This window comes from Mustela nivalis (assembly GCF_964662115.1).
Source record: "Mustela nivalis genome assembly, chromosome: 8".
In the NCBI taxonomy this organism is placed as follows: domain Eukaryota; kingdom Metazoa; phylum Chordata; class Mammalia; order Carnivora; family Mustelidae; genus Mustela; species Mustela nivalis.
Genome location: NC_139027.1, coordinates 77420108 through 77438938, shown reverse-complemented (window position 1 = coordinate 77438938; position 18831 = coordinate 77420108). Strand labels below are relative to the sequence as shown.

The 18831-nt window shown below is 41.4% G+C and overlaps 1 protein-coding gene across 3 annotated transcripts in view; it reads right to left on the bottom strand.

Moving 5' to 3' along the window:
• PRKCE (protein kinase C epsilon) overlaps window positions 1–18831 on the bottom strand; it is a 516689-nt gene that overhangs the window by 480239 nt on the left and 17619 nt on the right. For 2 of the 3 annotated variants that reach the window (XM_082746980.1, XM_082746978.1), the window contains one exon: window positions 7151–7370. In XM_082746980.1, coding sequence (XP_082603106.1) covers window positions 7151–7345 — 195 coding nt within the window. In that variant the 5' untranslated portion in view covers window positions 7346–7370. Of the gene's footprint in view, window positions 1–7150; window positions 7371–10339; window positions 10515–18831 lie in introns of all 3 variants that reach the window. The other variant, XM_082746981.1, reaches the window with a different exon arrangement.

Sequence of the window (18831 nt, the reverse complement as noted above, 5' to 3'; positions counted from 1 at the left end):
CATTCAGCTCCCCGTGCTCATCACAACAAGTGCCTGCCTTTTAATTCCAAGTCTAAAAAGGGGTGAGGGGGGTGGGGGGGATGAAGAGTTCTCGCCAAACTGCCTGTGTTGTACTGAATGAATATCTAAATGAAAAGGGAGAATGCTGGTACTTTACATTGCAAACATTCCTAATTTCCTGCTCCTATTACATCCTTATTTCTGAATAAATCTCTCACCTTCTTACTCTCCGGCTTGGCTGAACAAAAATCTGTATTCTCCAGGATCACCAAGGAGATGCCAGATGTGAGCTTGTTTCCAGATTCACACGAAAAGAAAAACAAGCCCTTACCGGTGGGAAAGTTTAAAAAGTAAAATTCCAATCAATAATCTTTGCCTACTAGATCCTCTTCTTGGCCTCTATATGCAGTTCTGAAAGACAGCAGAGAGACTGGCATTGACATTGAGTAAGATGTCCCTTGGATTCCAACTACTGCCTAGTTATTTTGTGAGCTTTGAGTGAGGGGAAGGAAGAATGAATTGTTCAAAACTGAACAAAGATGACCAAGAGGGTGCTTTAAAAATTAAGCTCTTGGGGAAAAGGACTGATTGAGCAAGAGCTCCCAAGGCCACATGATCAAGTACTAAAACAGATGTAGGGGTGCTCCAGCCTCTCTGAGAGTGACAGCACAAAGGCAGCCTCACCCCCTGCCTGGGTTTGCCTGGGAAGGCATCACCCATCAGTTTAGACCTTCCAGTAGGCAAAGAGCAGAGGGAAGGACACTGGAGGCAATGGGAACAGGGTATGCAGAGCACAAGTAGGTAAGAGCACAGCTGTGTGGGATGAGTCAGCCATCAGATGGACCTGGCATGTTGGCAGGCAGGAAGAGGAGGTGAGGTGAGGTTAGGTAGGTTGAGTGGGATCATTAAGACTCTGGGGAGCCTGTAAATGAGTTTGAATTTTTTCCTCATGAGACACTGATCATTCTAAGGTCGGGAACAGCATACCTAGAGTTAATACCTTAAAAAGGCAATTTTGCAGGGATGGATAGGTTAATCTTCTGCAGTTCCCCCCCCCCCAGAAAATTCACCCCCCAAACAGGATGTTGGAGCAATAGAGGATCCATGCCTAAAGATGATTTCCTCTAGTCAAAAAGAAACAGCCTGTGGATATTGTTGTGATGGATTAAAGGAAGCAGAGATGGGGTGCCAGAACCTTAGACTAGCATATCAATATTCATGTCCTTGTTGCTGTGCTAGTGGATGCCATTTATAGAATGTTAATGGCTTCTGCAAAGGTCGGCCTGGTCAGGGACTGTCATCCATTCCACACATGCCCTGTGGAACAAAATTCAACCACCTGGGCTATGTGATGGAATATGCAGCAACAAAATGACACTGAAAACCTTCCAGAGTTCTGTTGGCCCTGCTTGGCCTACCCCCGACCTGTGTCCCAGCCCCGCTTCTAACCTCACCCTAGTTCCTCCCTCTGGTTGCTGGCCTATGTCTAGCCTGCCCTGTCTTATGTTGGCCTTGACTCTGCTCTGAACTCTGTTGCTATGACCCAGAGACCAAGCTTCACTCACACCCTACAAAGAGATATAAGAATCAGAGGTAACCCCAACAGAGCTTAAAGGCAGATGCAGGCAGATGGACTACTGCCCATCTTTTCTCAGTTCCTTTGACCCTGCATCCCACTCACTCAAGCACCGTATGGTAAGGAACATCACATACCACGTCTTTGGCTGTTATGTTGAGCTGCATCTTGGGACTTCTTTTTTTTTCCTTAAATTTATTTATTTATTTGAGAGAGAGCACGTGTGCACGCAAGCATGAGCACAAGCAGGGAGAAGGGCAGAGAGAGGGGGGGACAAGCAGACTCCCTGCTAAGCGGGGAGCCTAGTGCAGGGCTCAGTCCAAGGACCCTGAGATCATGACCTGAACAAAAGTCAGACACTTAACTGATTGAACCACCCAGGTGCCCTGCATCTTGGGACTTTTAAATATACAAATTAATCCATGGGTCTTGCTAAGCACCTGCTATGTTCACAATCCTGGGCAGGTGCTCTAGGGAGGACAAATAGATATATGGATGTTTCCTACTCCAGTGGGGGAGACAGGAAGTCATTTATTTAGCAGTTGGTATTAAGTGCCACGTCATTGGGAGCACTGGGGAAGCAAAGATGATGACACACATTGACCCCTTATTAGTCGGACTGGGCCAGGTCATGCTGCTGCAATAAACAGTCTCCGAATCCCACGGTCTTAAAATAACAGGTTTCTCCTCACGCTGCTCTAAATCTGTGGCAGGTTGGCTGGGAGCTCTGCCCCAGCTCAGTATCATTCTTGTTCCTACATCCAGGCCAACAGAAAAGTCACTATCTGGAACTTAGCTGGTCATGGGCAACAAGCAAAAGAACCTCTAGAGGGTCAGGCAACTAATAGTCCACTGGATGTACTAAATGACGTTCACTTCTGCTCACTACCTGTTAGCTAGAACCAGTCACATGGCTGCTCTCTCCCCACCACCAGGGGCTGGGAAGTTCCCCCATGTGCAGAGGTGAGGAGTATGGACTGTTTGGTGAAGAGCAATGAAGAATGCCATAGACCCTGTCCTCAGGTATCAGGTGCAGAAGGATGACTCAAGGCAGCACACAGTAAATGACAGATAAATGGCACAGTTGGAAAGGGTAATAGAAATGTAGAGGTAAGGACAATCACAGTCAGAGGGAAACTGTCCAATCCCCCATGGCCCTGGGCCACTGCGTGCAGAAGACTTCAGATGACACTGAGAATCCAGCCGTTTCAGAACTAGCAGCCACCTAAGCCCCTCTCCCCTTCCCTCAGTTATGTTTAATGTCAAAGAACCTGCAGATCCTTCAAGAGACTTCAGAACCAAGTCAGCACTAAGGAGGCATTTGGACACAGCAGAACTAAGACTTGTTTGTTACACACTGCAAGATTTGGGAGATGAACTGGCCTATATTCTTTCTTATTATTAAATTCCTCTATTAAATGAGGAAACTGAGAGCTAGAGAAGTTCACTGACTTGCTACACAAGAGAATTTTTAACAATACCCAAAGAAAGCACTAGCTAGAGGTCCACAATCAACTCTTAATGCTTCCTAGTTGCAGTTTACTGATTTTCCTGCATTATTACACTAGAACCATTGCAACGCCATTTAATGATAAGAACTCCAATTACCCTTTATATGTTGGAAACAAAATTTCTGTAAATCAAATCAGGTTTGTTTTAATGTACTGGTTCCAAAGTTAACTGGCCTCAGTGCAATTGGATATTACAGACTTGTAATAATTCTTGGGGGACAATGATATTCACAGAGTTCTTCCTTAGGTTTTGGGGATATGTGTAAACAAGGTCCTTAAAACAAAAAAAAACTTTATTCTTCCTTAACTTCTCTATTTCTGCGTCTTGTCTGGTAACACCAATTAGATGTATCTTTGGTGAATGGTTTTATAACTGTACCAAATGTAACAGCTGTTTCTGTGGGCTCCTGTGGTTAATGATGAATTAGCAGGACTGATCTTACTGTTCAGTGAAACCATTTTTTAAAAATTTTTAATTTTAAATAGCCTCCCTGTCAAACGTGGGGCTCAAACTCATGGCTCTGAGATCAAGAGTCACATGCTCGACCAACTGAACCAGCCAGACGTGGCCCCCCTCAAAACATACACATGGTTTTTTGGTTTGGGTTTTTTTTTTTTTTTTAATCTGAGTGTTCGGATTACGTTATATATTTCTAACCCATTCTGGATATTTGGCCAATCCATTTCTATTTCTAATTTCCTTTCAAAATTAAGGAGCTAGATCTCCAGGGCAGGGAATATTGCCTTTTCATCACCGATAACAATCATTTAGGTATAACAGATGTACAACCAGAACTAGTTAATTCACAGGTTCTCTTGCAACCAAGATGTAATTCAGAGTAGCAAATCCTTCTCTCTTTTAAGGCCCAACCCCTCCCTGTCCCAGTCCTTATGTCCCTGGCTGAACCTCTGGATCTCCCTCCCTGAACTCTCCCACCACTTCCCCTCACTTCTCATAGCCCTGACCTCTGCCCAACTACAGTTTTTTTAAATTTGGGACTTCTCTTAATTCTGCCACTTCCCTGAAAGGTCTTTAAGTTTGGAGAGACAGTATGACTCATCTCCATACTTACTCTCCAGGATCCTGGACACAGTAGGTACAACCCTGTGCTCTATAAATACTTGTCACAAGAATGACACTTCGAAATAAGAAGATGTCACAAATCTTGTTAGCTCCTCTCTTGCTTGCACAGTTGAGCGCCCTGGCGATGGCTGGCTCGCTTAACGGGATGAAGTAATAAAGTGATTTAGTCACTGGGCTAATGGACAGCGCTGTGGTCCGCGCTGCACCCCCAGGCCTAGGGCCACCGCGGCCGGCTCTGTGAGCCAACGGCGCCCTCTGGCGGACGCTAAGGCGCCCAGCCGGCCTCCAAAAACTGGGAGTACTGGGATTATTTGGAGAGCTATGGAGATAGGTCCAGGCGCAGACCACGTGGCATGGGACCACTGGCTTTATCCACATGCCCATCATGAACAGGGGACAAACGCAGTCACCGAGCATCTGCCTTATGAGAAAACGATGCTGAATCTCTTAAAAAAAAAAAAAATTCTAACAACTAAGTTTCTCAAAATGAATTCTATTCCTATCACTGCATCAGAACAATAGGCCCTCTATTTTCCAGTTAAATCCATGCTGGGTCCAGGAAGAACAATGAAAGAGAAGCAGTCCAGGATTTAGAGAAACTAGAACTTGAATGAATGTTATTTCCAGAAAGGCCCCAGGGACCCACCCCTGTTTTTTCGAGGTGTTAGACTGCAGGTCTGCCTCTGAAGCTGAGGTGAGAGCTGTGAGAGATGGCTGAGGAACCCTGCTGTCACCCCTAGAATGGATAGTATTGGGAGTGGAAGGGAACTGGGGCCATCGGAGGCTGCTCCTCTTTCCAGCAGATCACTCGGTTTCCTTTTCTGACAAAACACCAAAGCCATCAGCCCAGGGCTCACTTGACTTTCTACCACCTAACCCCACAACCACGTAGGAAAGAAGAAAGGATGAGTGCCCTTCCTCCATCCCACTAGTTATCATGGAAGTGGGTCCCCTCAGCCCAGGCCCCCACCTGTGTCCTGGACCCATTACCCAGCCCTGCTTCTCAGGAACTCTGGTGCTGGCCACCTCTCATCCTCTTCCTCAACCTCCCCCCGTCTGCCATTCTTTCCCATCAGTCAGACTCACCCATCCTAAAAAACATCTCACACCCTGCCTCACCTCTCTCTGGCCACCTCTCAAACCTCTTCTCCTCCCTAAATTCCTTAAGAGTTAGGTATGCTCCCTATCTCCTTTTCTTACACTCTATCCCATCTAAGCCCAGGTGCTGGAGCTCACTGCTCATCGAGGGGACCCATCATTTCTACCTTGCTAAGCCCGTGTGTGGAGTCCCCAGTGTACTTAACCACACCAGCTGATGCTGTTTCCTCTCCCTTCTTGAAATGCTCTCTCCCCTTGGTTTCCATGACATCCAAGCTCTCCAAAATTTTCTTCCTGTTCCTTAACTTCTCCTTTCCAGTTTCTCTCCTTTCCTTGGTCCTTGCCCATCTCTTAAACGCACCATTATTTTATGGTTTACACTGCAGAATGCTAAGACATTTAATGCAAAAGTTGTCTCAATGAAACTGTGACCAGAGGTGCAGTCAATATATTGAAGGGGGGAAAGATCACGGTGGCGTGGAGTGGAAAGAGAAGACCCCAAGAAGGGAGAGAGATGGAAACTGCAAATAATTGCAAATGGGATGGCGGAAGATTATCAGAGGCAGAGAAAAAGACTTTGAAGGGGCATTCTTGGGAGAAGGACTGCCCACTAAATGCACAAAGGGAAGATTTATCTAATGACTATAAGCATCTCTTTGCTAGACATGACACAAAATAGAGAAGACATGAGTCCCTAGTCTGAATTTTAGTTAACATTCCATTAAATAGCAATATAAGGTAGCAGATGATAAAGGAATGGGGGTGAAAGAAGGAAGACATTGGCATGGGCTTCCTGGAGGTGGCAAGATCTGTGAGCTATTCTGTTCTGTATGAATTAGGGTAGGCTAACAGTTCCAACAGGTATAACCCAATGTATAAAAGCTCAAACACAATGGATGGTAATTTCTTATTCACCTAAGAGCATTGAGTGAGTTAACAGGTCAAAAGGTGGCCCTGTCTCTTCAGGCTTCCACAGTCACTTTGGAGGTTGGAGCCAGTGGAACCATCCAGAAAGAAAAAAAAATCATGGAGGAGCATGGAGCCTGGAAGGTTTTATGGGTGAGGTCACCTACATCCTGTTGGCTATGACTTTGTCACGTGGCCACATGTAACCGCAAGAGAGGCAAGGAAACATAATTTGCTCGAGAGCTAGGAATAAGAGGAGAGCGTGGCTTTTTGGTGAGCAGAGAACAGCAGCCTCTACTTGGTCCCTTCTCCCTTTGCTGGAGAGTAGGATGCCCCATTTGGGTTAAGTAGCAGTGCAAATTAGATTCCCTCTCCATTTTCCTCATTCTTTTCCCATTTAATGTGTGAAAAATAACTACAAGGACCCTGTAGCTGTGAAAAAAGACGCACGTGCAGGTGTGGCCCAAGAGAAGGGTGATGAAGCAGGAGAAAGACAGCAGTGTGCTGAGCTACAGGTGTCTGGAGAGGACTTGCTCTTCCAGCCACACCACCCCCCATTACAATGCCAGGTTGCTCGCATCTTTGGTGCAGGTGTGACATGGCAGGAGACATCCCTTATCATTTCCTGGGAGAAAGGTCCATTCTCAACCCACAGCTGAACTTGGTCAGGGTCCTCCCTTCAGGTGATCTTGGAGAGGCTGCAGCACAGTGTGTGGTGAAAGTATGGGGGTGGCGAGGGAGCCACCAGGCAGAGGCCTCAAATGTAACATTCTGTACCCCGAACCTAGGGAACTTTTAGATCTAACCCTCCCCCGCTTATTGCTCCCTTCTCAACCACAAGTATCATTATTCCCATTTTACAAATGGGGTAACTGAGAAGAAAAAGTAAATCAAAGAAGGTGAAGTGCACACAGGAGCAGAGCCCAGACTTGGTTGCCTAGAAGGGGCTTCCCTATGATGACCAACATTACCAACCTTTTCTGTGTGGTGACTGTTCTGGAACTTCCCAGGGAAAGTGAACCTCCAAGTCCTCACTGCGCTGCAGGACATAGGCTGCTGCTCCAGCTGTGCACAGCTTGGAGACATGGGCTCCAACATACAAGTCATTCCATCTACTCTCCGCCCGGGCTTGTGAGGATTGAAGGAGTCCCAGTGGGGGTACATTGGCATGGCGGTGGAGCAGGCAGGGTACTGGCTGCACGGAGAGGAAATAAGGGTATTAGAACATCACCTTTGAAACTTAGAGTTACTAGCACACCCTGCTGATTGCTTTTGGAGGGGATACTAACTTCACCCACTCTGGGTTAGAACGGATGTCTCTCGAGTTCTTAATTTCAATGAAGGATTTTATTTTAGAAGTCAGTCTCTCTCCACTTCTCCTTCCCCCCTTCCCCTATCTATTCTTGCTTAGAGCCTGTTGCACCTCAAGTTAACTTCTGACAAAGGAAGCTTTTCTGGATTGTTTGATTTCAACAAATGCCCAATGCAAGCTTGTGTTCTTGGAGTGCAGACAACAAGCCTGGACGCCTTCTCCTGGGACCTGAGGTCTCCCAAGCAGCTGGGAGGAAAGACAGAAAGCCTGCCTGCAACAAGTCCAGTTAACCTCTAGAATGTGGCCCTGTGGGAGAGACCTTAATGCCTTGGGGTGCAGTGAAGGAAGGAGGAAAGATGCTTTTTCTCCTCACTCCCTGAAAACTATGGCAGCTTCTTTCCCTTACCTGGATCCTATACCCCATTATTCCCTCTGCCAGGTCTCCCTGCCCCATCCGGGGAAGGGGGTCATAGCTTAGACAGCATTTCTTCTAAGAGACTCTTCTGCTTCCCCATCAGCCCTGAATACATATAATTGTCAGAGCAGGTCTGCTTATTGGTTTCCCCCAAAGGCAGAATTGCAAGGAAGCTAATACAAGTTAAACTTTAGGACCCTCCCTTGCTCCTTCCAAGACCCTTTTGCTAATTTTATTTCCCTTTTCCTAAAGAGGAAATTGTTTTCAAATTGTTTAAGTTTGGGGCCACATGAAACCTGGGTCTACTTGTGGTCTTTCCCATTGTTCTGTGAACTTCCGGATTCAGGGTTGTGTGTCAGATTCCCTGGGGGTATTTCTAGATCTAGAGCACAGGCAACACTCTCAACAGACAGGTGTGAAATGAAAGAATGAAAGGAAGAAAGGATCTTTAGCTAGCACTCAGCAGACCGGAGGTTCTCATTAGGAACCTTCAGCACTGTCACCGGGGCAATCTGAGTGTGGTATTAAATGCCTGTCACTTCAGCACAGCACCACGTGAGGCGGAATCTAGCCTGGAAGGTCAGGGGCTTCATTTATAAGATCCTGGGCATATCGCCTGCCTCAATGGAACCTGGTTCCATTGAACCTGGAGTTTGTAACAACTAATTTCTAGAATAACAATGGGTATCGTATCAGTACCTGGCACTGAGCACTTCTCAGGAAGTTTCTTTACATGCTCAGTCCTTAAGGAATGTTTCGCTTTTTTTTTTTTTTAAAGATTTTATTTATTTATTTGAGAGAGAGACAGTGAGAGAGAACATGAGTGAGGAGAAGGTCAGAGAGAGAAGCAGACTCCCCATGGAGCTGGGAGACCCATGCGGGACTCGATCCCGGGACTCCGGGATCATGACCTGAGCCGAAGGCAGTCGTCCAACCAACTGAGCCACCCAGGCATCCCAGGAATGTTTCATTTTTAATCCTTTTTATCTCTAGCACTGACAGTTCCCCCAAGGCTACTTAGAGCCTCTGAACCAGGTAGCTCCTGAACAACAAGGTTTGGGTGAAGGGTCCAAGCACACAAAGGAATTTGCACGGGGTCCAGCACCCCAGTAAGAATGACTCTGAGGGGTACCTGGGTGGTTCAGTCAGTTAAGAACCCGATTTTGGCTCAAGTCATGATCTTAGGGTTGTGAAATCGAGCCCCACATTGGGCTCCTCGCTGGGCATGGAGCCTGCTGAAGAGCCTCTCTCTTCCTCTGTTTCCCATCCCCCTTTCTCTCCCTCTCTGGAAAAGAAAGAATAAGAATAAGAAAGGAGAAGGAAGGAAGGAAGGAAGGAAGGAAGGAAGGAAGGAAGGAAGGAAAAGTTAGAAAGAAAGGAAGAAAGAAAGAAAGAGGAAAAGAAAAGAAAAAAAGAAAAACAGAATGGCCTGGGATCAGGTCTGAGGTATCCCCCTATACACTGCTCATTCCTACAGTAAGATAGAGGACTGCAGGACAAATTCAAAGAACTTGCATTAAAATACAAATAATAAGAATCATGTGGCTAACCAGCTTCCTTTTGTAGCCATGGTTGAGTTTTCCAGCCCATTAACCCAACTGGAGCTCTAATTTATGTACACCCCTCAGTGGCTGTAAAGTGGTCATTATTTCTCTCTGTCTCACAGAGAAGAAAGTGAAACTGAGATGGCACTAAGCCCCATGCCACAGCTGGCAAACGGTAAACCTAGAAACACAGGCTCCGCCACCTTACACACAGCTTCCTGTCCCCTGTTCTTCAGTGCCAGGTTGACACTCACACTGCTCTGTTAGTTCAAGTTCCTTCTCTGATTCCCTCAACTCGTGGGAACCGGTGTATGTGCCAATGCAAGAAATGACCTTGCCAACACAACACGTAGAGTGTCATTGTGGTTTTTCTCTCACAAGAATTGAGAAGTGGTAAAAGTTTCTCACGTTTTTTCCTCTGGTAACGTCCACACATTCTGTGTTTGCATGTGCCAAAGCTTGAAAATTCAACAGCAAAGTGGTAGGGGAGGCAGAAGGCAGAATGGAGTGGGAGGGGCGTTTTACAATTTATTACAATGCAAGTTCCACTATTTGTTTCTTACAATAATAACATTAGTAATGGTAATAATAACAACAATATAATCATAATGATAGTTAACAACTATTCATTGAGAACTATGTGTCAGGCATTAATTTTAACACCTTTTTTTTTTTTTAATCACCAAAACAATCCAGTGGGATAAGCATTACTATCTCTAATTCTAAGACATGCTGTTTTTTTTTTTTTAAATCACATTTTAACATCTTAAAATGTTAAGTATAAGTACTGTGTCATATTATAATTGCTGGTGAGATGTTTTAAATCTCTAACCAGTACATAAAATTGGGGTGCAATTTACAGATATGGCAATGGAGATAGAGAAAAACCAAACCTGGGGTCCCACTGCTAGTAGGTAGCATGGCCTGGCTTCAGATTCAAGTGGTCTAGATAGAGTGCCCACCAATTTATCTGTTTATTTGTTTTGCAGTCTCTGGCATCCTATAGACATCTTCCCTAACAGCCATAGGACTGTCCATCAGGAGCTGGGATCATGCTGATGGCACACTCTGCAAAATAGGATATATATGTTTTTCATTCATACCAATTTTAACTTGCACATATATAACCATGATTCCATTCTGTTACAGAAAACTCTGAATTTAGAAACTACCTTAATTAAAGAAGCCAAATTAAACTGCCTGGATATGCTTGAGATTTAAGTCAGGCAGTAGGGAGAGCTCCCGAGAGAAAATATACTCTTATGGTTGCTTCATGCATTTTTGAAAGGAATATACTTTCACTTTCTGGCCTCAGTTTCTCCAACTGTAAAATGAGGGGCATACTTCTACTCCAAACTACTTTCAAACTTTTTGATGGTGCATCTTCAACATTTTAAACATTTGAGCACACATCTGCAATATATGTATCCTTTTTGTTTACAATGAATGAAATACATGTGTGTGCATGTACACTTCTATGAGTTTTAACACACATATAGATTTGTATAACTATCACCCCAGTAAGAACACAGAACAGTTCCATTAGCTGCTCTGAACTCCCTTGCTTTACCTCTGGTGGTGAAATTGCCTCCGGTGCCTAAGCTCTGCCAACTACTGATCAGGTCTTCATCTCTATAGTGTTGCCCTTTCCAGAATATCATGTAAATGGAACCATACAATATGTAACCTTCTGATACTGGTTGCTTTCACTTAGCAGAATGTGTTTAAGCTTCACTCATTTGTTGAGTGTATCAGTGATTTGCTCCTTCTTATATATTCACAGATTTTTTTGGGAAGATTTTATTTATTTATTTGACAGACAGCGAGAGAGGAAACACAAGCAGGGGGAGGGCAGAGGGCAAGGGAGAAGCAGGCTCCCCGCTGAGCAAGGAGCCTGACTGGGGCCTCCCTCCGAGGACCCTGGGATCATGACCTGAGCCAAAGCAAAGGCTTAAGGACTGAGCCACCCAGGTGCTGCAATTTGCTCCTTTTTATCACTTAGTGACCCATTGAAAAGGTATACTATGTTTTGCTTAGCCATTCACTCACTGAAGGGCATTTAGGGTGTTCCCAGTTTTTTGGTGAATCCAAATAAAGCTGCTATAAACATTTCTGTATAGTTTTCAGTTCTTAAGAATAATTATCTAGGAGTGGGATTGATGGATTATATTATAAATATATACTTAACTTTATAAGAACTGCTATAGCTGGGGCGCCTGCGTGGCTCAGTGGGTTAAGCCTCTGCCTTCGGCTCAGGTCATGATCCCAGGGTCCTGGGATCAAGCTCCACATCGGGGTCTCTGCTCAGCAAGAAGCCTGCTTCCTCCCTCTCTCTCTGCCTGCTTCTCTGCCTACTTGTGATTTCTGTCTGTTAAAAAAAATAAATAAAATCTTAAAAAAAAAAAAAAAAGAACTGCTATAGCTACCACCTGTCACCACCACCACCACCACCAATATAAAAATTAAAAAAAATTTTTTTAAAAGCACTGCTAAATTGTTTTCAGAGTGTCCCTATCATTATGCATTCCCACGGGCAGTGTATGAGGGTTCCAGCTGTTGTGCATTCCCACTAGCATTTTGGCTGCTGTTTCACTCTTCTCTCATTCTGTCATTCTAATAGGTGTATAAAGGTATTTCACTGTGGTTTTAATTTGCATTTTCATAATGACTAACGGTGTTGAGCATCTTTCAAGTGCTTATCGGCCATGCTATGTCTTTTTCGGTGAAGTGTGTTCAGACTTTTTGCTTATTTTTTAAACTGGGTTGTTCTCTTACTGTTGAGTTTTGAAGTTTATTTATGTATTCTGGATACAAGTCCTTTGTTGGATATGTGATTTGTTAATATTTGCTGGTCGTTTATAATTCTTTTAACAACGTCTTTTGCAGAAAAAAGTTTCAATTTTGATGAAGTCCAATTCATCATTTTTTTTTTTTCTTTAATGGGTCAGTTTTTTATTCCTAAGAACTCTTAGCCAAACTCAAGGTCACAATCTTTTTCTCCTTTGATTTTTAGATATAAAATTTACACTTCTGATTTTACATATAGATCTATGACCCATTTGAGGTTAATTTTTCTATAAAATACTCTGAGGCATAGGCTGGTTATTGTTTTTTTTTTTTTTGCATACAAATGTCTAGTTGTTTCATTTGTTGAAAAGACTATCCTTTATCCACTGAATTGTCTTCCTACCTTTGTAAAAAATCAATTGATCATGGATTGTACACTTTAAATGATTAAAACAGTAAATTTTATAGATGTGAATTTTATCTTAATAAAACAAACTATCTTAAAAAGTCAGCTGATCATACTTGTGATTATCTATTTCTGGACTCTCTTATTTTACTCCATAGGTCTATTTTATTTAGGTCTAAACATTATCTTGATTACTTATTTTTAGATTAAGTTTTAGGGGCACCTGAGTGGCTCAGTGGGTTAAGACTCTGCCTTCGGCTCAGGTCATGATCTCAGGGTCCCGCATGGGGCTCTCTGCTCAGTAGGAAGGCTGCTTCCTCTTCTCTCTCTCCCAACCTGCCTCTCTGCCTACTTGTGATCTCTGTCTGTCAAATAAATAAATAGTCTTTAAAAAAATAGATTAAGTTTTAAAATTGAATAGTGTGAGTCCTCAAATTTTCTTTTCCAAAATTATTTTGGTTATTCTAGGTCTTTTGCCTTTTCACATTTTAGAATCAGTCTCCCTACATCTACAAAAAGTTCTATTATTGCATTAATTCTCAAAAATCAGGTAGGCCCTGCATGGTTGCCAGATAATAGACAGGACATCCAGTTAAGTTTAAACTTAAGATAAAAAAACCAAATGAATATTTAGCATTATAACATCCCAAATATTGCATGGAACTTAATTATACTAAAAAATATTCCTTGCTTATCTAAAATTCAAATTTAATTTGGCATCCTGAAATGTTTTTTTTTTCCCCCCTAAATATGGCAACTCTTTGGGGAGAATTAACACAACTACATGAGTGTTCTGATTTATGAACACTATATTTCTCTTTATTTATTAGGGCTACTTTGATTTCTTTCAGTTCAAATTTAATTTGGCATCCTGAAATGTTTTTTTTTTCCCCCCTAAATATGGCAACTCTTTGGGGAGAATTAACACAACTACATGAGTGTTCTGATTTATGAACACTATATTTCTCTTTATTTATTAGGGCTACTTTGATTTCTTTCATCAGTGTTTTTTAGTTTTTAGCATATAAATCTTGCACATGTTTTCTTGGATTTATACCTAACTATCACTTATTTTGGAACTATTATAGGTGATATTTTTAAAAAATTCACTTTTCTCTAATTCATTGCTGGTATACAGAAATGCTATTGATTTTTGTATGCTAGTCTCGTATTCTACAACCTTGCTAAAGTCCATTATCAGTTTTAGAAGCTCTTTTACAAATCCTTTGGGCCTTCTTAGGTAAGCAATCATATCATTTGCAAATAGGGACATTTTTATTTTTTGCTTTGCAATACATACATATATACCTTTTATTTATTTTGTCCAGCCTTAATTGTACTAAGACTTAGAGTAGAATATTGAAGAGGGATCATGAAAGTGGATGTATTTGTCTTTTTCTTATTCTTAAGGAAGAGGTGGGTTTTTATAGATACACTTTATTAAGAATGTGCCTATTCCCAGGTTGCTGAGATTTTTTCTTTTGTCATAAATGAATGTTAGAATTTGTCAATGCTTTTTTCTGCATCAATTAATATGATCACTTCTTTTTCTTTAGTCTTTAATATGGTGAGCCACACTGATTTGATTTTTAATGATGAACTAGCCTTATCTTCCTGGTATAGATTCGTGATGTATTACGATTATTACATATTGCTGTATTTCATTTGTTAATATTTTATTGAGGATTCTTACAACTGCAATCATGAGGGATACCCTTGTGTAGTTTTCTTTCTCTTATCACCTAGTTTAAGCATTTAGTACTAAAGACTTCTCTCAGCATTGCTTTAAATGTAGTTCATAAACTTTAACATGGAGTATTTAAATTTTAATTTAGTTCAAAATATCTTCTAATGTCTTCTAATGATTCAAAATATTTTCCAATTTCCCTTGAAATTGCCTCTTTGAGTATTTTCAAGATCGGATAATTTCTATTAATCTGTTTTCAAGACTGATTCTCTCTTCTGTCCTTCCCATTCTGCTACTGATCCCCTCAAGTGATTTCTAGATTTTGTTTATTAAAAATTTGTTTATTGTGTTTTTCAGTTCTAAAAACTCCATTTGGTTCTTGATTTCAATACTTCTTTTTCTCTGCTGAGATTTTTTTTTCTTAAGATTTTATTTATTTACTTGACAGAGAGAGATCACAAGTAGACAGAGAGGCAGGCAGAGAGAGAGAGAGGGAAGCAGGCTTCCTACTGAGCAGAGAGCCCACTGCTGAGATTTTTTTTTTTTTAATGGTCTTTCCATTTGTTTTAAGGATATTCATACTTACTTACTGGAATATGAATAAAATGGTCCCTTAAAGTCTGAAAATTCCATGTGCATCACTAGAGATTGGTGTCTATCAGTTGTCTTTTCCTTTGTTAGTTATGGAGCTATTTCTGATTCTTCATAAGTCAAGTAATTTTGAATTGGATCCAAAACATTTAAATTGAGATTTTGAATACTATAAGATTCTTTGTCTCAGTTAAATCCCATGGAGAATATAAATATTTTGTTTACTTCTCTATTTTAATAGGCAATAAGCCTGTTAAGTTCAGGGTACAATTCCAATTTGTCTTCTATGGACTATGTTTCAATGTCTGTTCAGCTCTCAAAGACTTTGCTGTGCTATTCAGAACTGTCCCCTTTTGTGCACCTCAAGCCAGAAAGAGGTTTTCTTTGGGATATAGTTGGTATAGTTTGGGAATTTGGTCTTTGAATCCAGACCAGGAGATACAGAAAAGAAAAAAAAGAACTCATCACCAGGTCAGGTCATTAGTACATTTAGTTCTGGTTTCCTTCCTACATATGTCTGCTATCATTTACTTTTCAGAGCCTTCTGTCTAGTTTTTAAATTACTTGCTATATCTTTCCTGAACTGGAAGTACTGACTTTTATAGACACTTTTCTTCTACTTCTTCTTCTTCTTCTTTTTTTTTTTTTTTTTGAGAGAGAGAGAGAGAGATGGTGCAAGTAGGCAGTGGGGTCAGGAGCAGGAGAGGGAGAGAGAATCCCAAGCCCAAGCCTGGGGAGGAGCCTTATGCAGGGCTCAATCCCATGACCCCAAGATCAAGACCTGAGCCAAAATCAGGAGTCAGATGTTTAACCAACTGAGCCACCCAAGTGCCCCTGTAGATTTACTTTTTAATGAATTTTAAACATGTATTATTTCATTATGTGAAATACAAATAAATAATGAAATTTAAGAAGAGAAAAACTTTCACTTCCAACTAAAAATAACAAGCCAGGATTTATCTATCCATCAAAGCAATCATGAAAAGGATAAAATATAAGAAGCAATGATTTTGGGGCACCTGGGTGGCAGAGTGGGTTAAGCCTCTGCCTTTGGCTCAGGTCATGATCTCAGGGTTCTGAGATCGAGCCCCACATCGGGCTCTCTGCTCAGCGGGGAGCCTGCTTCCTCCTCTCTCTCTGCCTGCCTCTCTGCCTACTTGTGATCTCTATCTGTCAAATAAATAAATAAAATCTTAAAAAAAAAAAAAGCTACCTCTTCAGAGTCCATCTGATGTAACTTCCTTGTCCAGTTACCTCCTCTCACTTACCTTCTACTTTATATTCACCATAGCTTATTTACAGTACCGAAAATTAAAAAAAAAAAAGAAGCAATGATTTTTTTTTTTTTTTTTAAGATGCTTGATGTCAGGTAGTAATGAAGAATGATCCCTTTGAGATGGGAAACAAACAAAGCAAGTCCTATAATTGACTCAGCTTAATGCAGTGAGAGAGTTTCCAGGACATAGTTCAGTGAGGAAAAAATCCAGACATAGCCTGGTGGACTGCTGAGCTGGGGAGATACAGCTAACAGTCTAGGAGACCACAGTGGCTAAAAATTGTATGACACTGTATTGGAGAGGTGAGATGTACTAGAGAAAAGATATACAGAAAGGGTTTCCTCAAGTTTTTACCCAAGTAACAAATAGTATATATATGTGGGTAAACTCCCTGCCTGGGAAAGAACCACCTGAGAGGATCTAGCACCTACCCAGTGCTTGAAGTAGTGCCTGTTCCCACAGCCAGAATGGGAAACCTCATTATTCACAGGGCATCGAATACTAAGAAAGATCTTGCCTTATTAGTAGGGAAAACTCGTCCTAGACTGAGCACTACTTCAGTTCTGCCTAATAATTTTAAAAGGATACTCAATGGGATCAAACTATTTACAACTAACTTAACTGTATCCTAGAATAAGACTTAAGAATATTTAAGGGTAAATAAAAATATCCATTGTGCAATGAGTTAAAATTCACAATGTCTAGCATCCAATCAAAAATCACTAGGTATATAGGATACTTGGCTGACTTTCTTGGTTGAGAGTGCAATTGATCTTGGGGTCATGGGTTCACATTGGGTATGGAGCCTACTTAAGAAAAATTACCAAATATGCAAAGAAGCTAAAAAAAAAAATGTGTCCCATAATGAGGAGAAAAATAAACTGACACAATTGAAATGATGAAAAATTGGCACAGATGTTAGAATTAACAGACAAAAATATTAAAAGTAAGTATAACAGAATTCCCTATGTCCAAATAGGAACAGATAGTATTAAAAAGACCCAAATCAAAGATCTAGTGATATAAACTGCAAAATCTGAGAAGAAAAACTGCATTTAAATTAATGGCAAATTAAACATCACAGAAGAAAAAACTGAGTGAATCTGAAGAATAGCAATAAAAATTACCCAAATAAAACAGAGTGGAAAAAAATCTTTTTAATGAAAAGGTCATCACTGAGCTGTGGAACAACTTTAAACCGCCTAATATATATATAATGTAACTGCAGTCCTAGAAGAGGAAAGAGTGTGAGTGGGAGAGACAGAATAAATATTTGAATCCAACTCTTTTCATTTTTATAATTTTAAATGTAGGCAGTTCATTTAAAAAGTAAAAAAATCTGCAAGGCAGACATTTCTAGTAGGCTGCCAGTTGGAGGTCTTTGGCATAATAGCATGAGTAAGATAAAATATATCCCATGGTAGTACAATTGCATAATGAGGCAGTAGTTTTTCTCCAGTGCTCCACTGCCTGAACTTAACTCTTATTAGTGCTGCTCCATGGGTAAGATGCCCAGAGGCTACTTGAGGTAGATTTGAAAGGTAAGAGTAATAACAAAACAGGAACAATCAAGACAGTTCCCTCACAAGGTATAACTTGTATCAAAAGCAAATATAAGCTCCCTGAGTACAGAGCTAGAGAAAGGGAGGTTCCTAGCTAACTCAAGGGCAGGGGTTGCTCTGTGAAAATTGCCATTTTGACATTTCCTCTGGAAGGAAAAGTTTTACCCTTTACCTGCAGGTCACAGGTTCAAATCAGGCTAAGTAAGATACAGCTAATCTTCCTATAGTCTACAGGCTTATTTATTATTACTTTTTTCTAAGCTGATTTAAAGGCAAATATCTTGGGTCTTTCTTCCTGTAACTTCTTGCCAACCTGTTGGCTCTGAAAAGAGCTTTGTTTCCTGGTGCTTTGAAAACTTGGTAATTTAAAAATACTGAGTGGACATGTTTGGCTGTTTGCCTTATGACAAGGTAGCTGTCTTTTGAAAGAACATTTTTTAAAAGATCCGGCTGATATTCACAAAAAAAGCCTACTCCTGTTGCCTCTGGCATTTCAGAGCTATCAGGATAGCACATGCAGAAATGCCAAATGCTTTTTTGCATCTTCCTTCCAGCCAAGTGCCCCCAACTAGGTATGATCCATGTGGTGGAGCACTGTGTATGGTAGGCGTCAGTGCTACAGCTGGTGGGAAAGGGGGTAGCATACAGGAATGGTAGCTGCCTTCCACCAACCTTCCACCAACTCCTACTTCCTTCTTGAGACTGTTTTGTTTTGCTTTTGATGGAAGGTTATGTGTTTCTCAGAGGCTGGGTCCTCCCTGACCTCCCCAGCCCTAGGAGTGACTTCCTGATCAGTCTATAAGGCACTAAGCCAACCGTGGAAATACAAAGCATCCCTCACCTGTGATTAGTTTAGGACTGAACACATAATACAAAGCTATAAAGTGAGAAGTAGAAGTAGGGGAGCTTTCTGGGAAGAAAATGATGAAAAGAAAGAAACGGTTCCTTGATAGTACCTCAAATACCACGATTAGTGATTATTTTTCCTTCTAAATTAAGAATTGCTCTTTTCTTTTAGGTTAAAATATTTATAATACAAATATGCCTGAAAGGAGTTATACTTGGGCTCATGTTG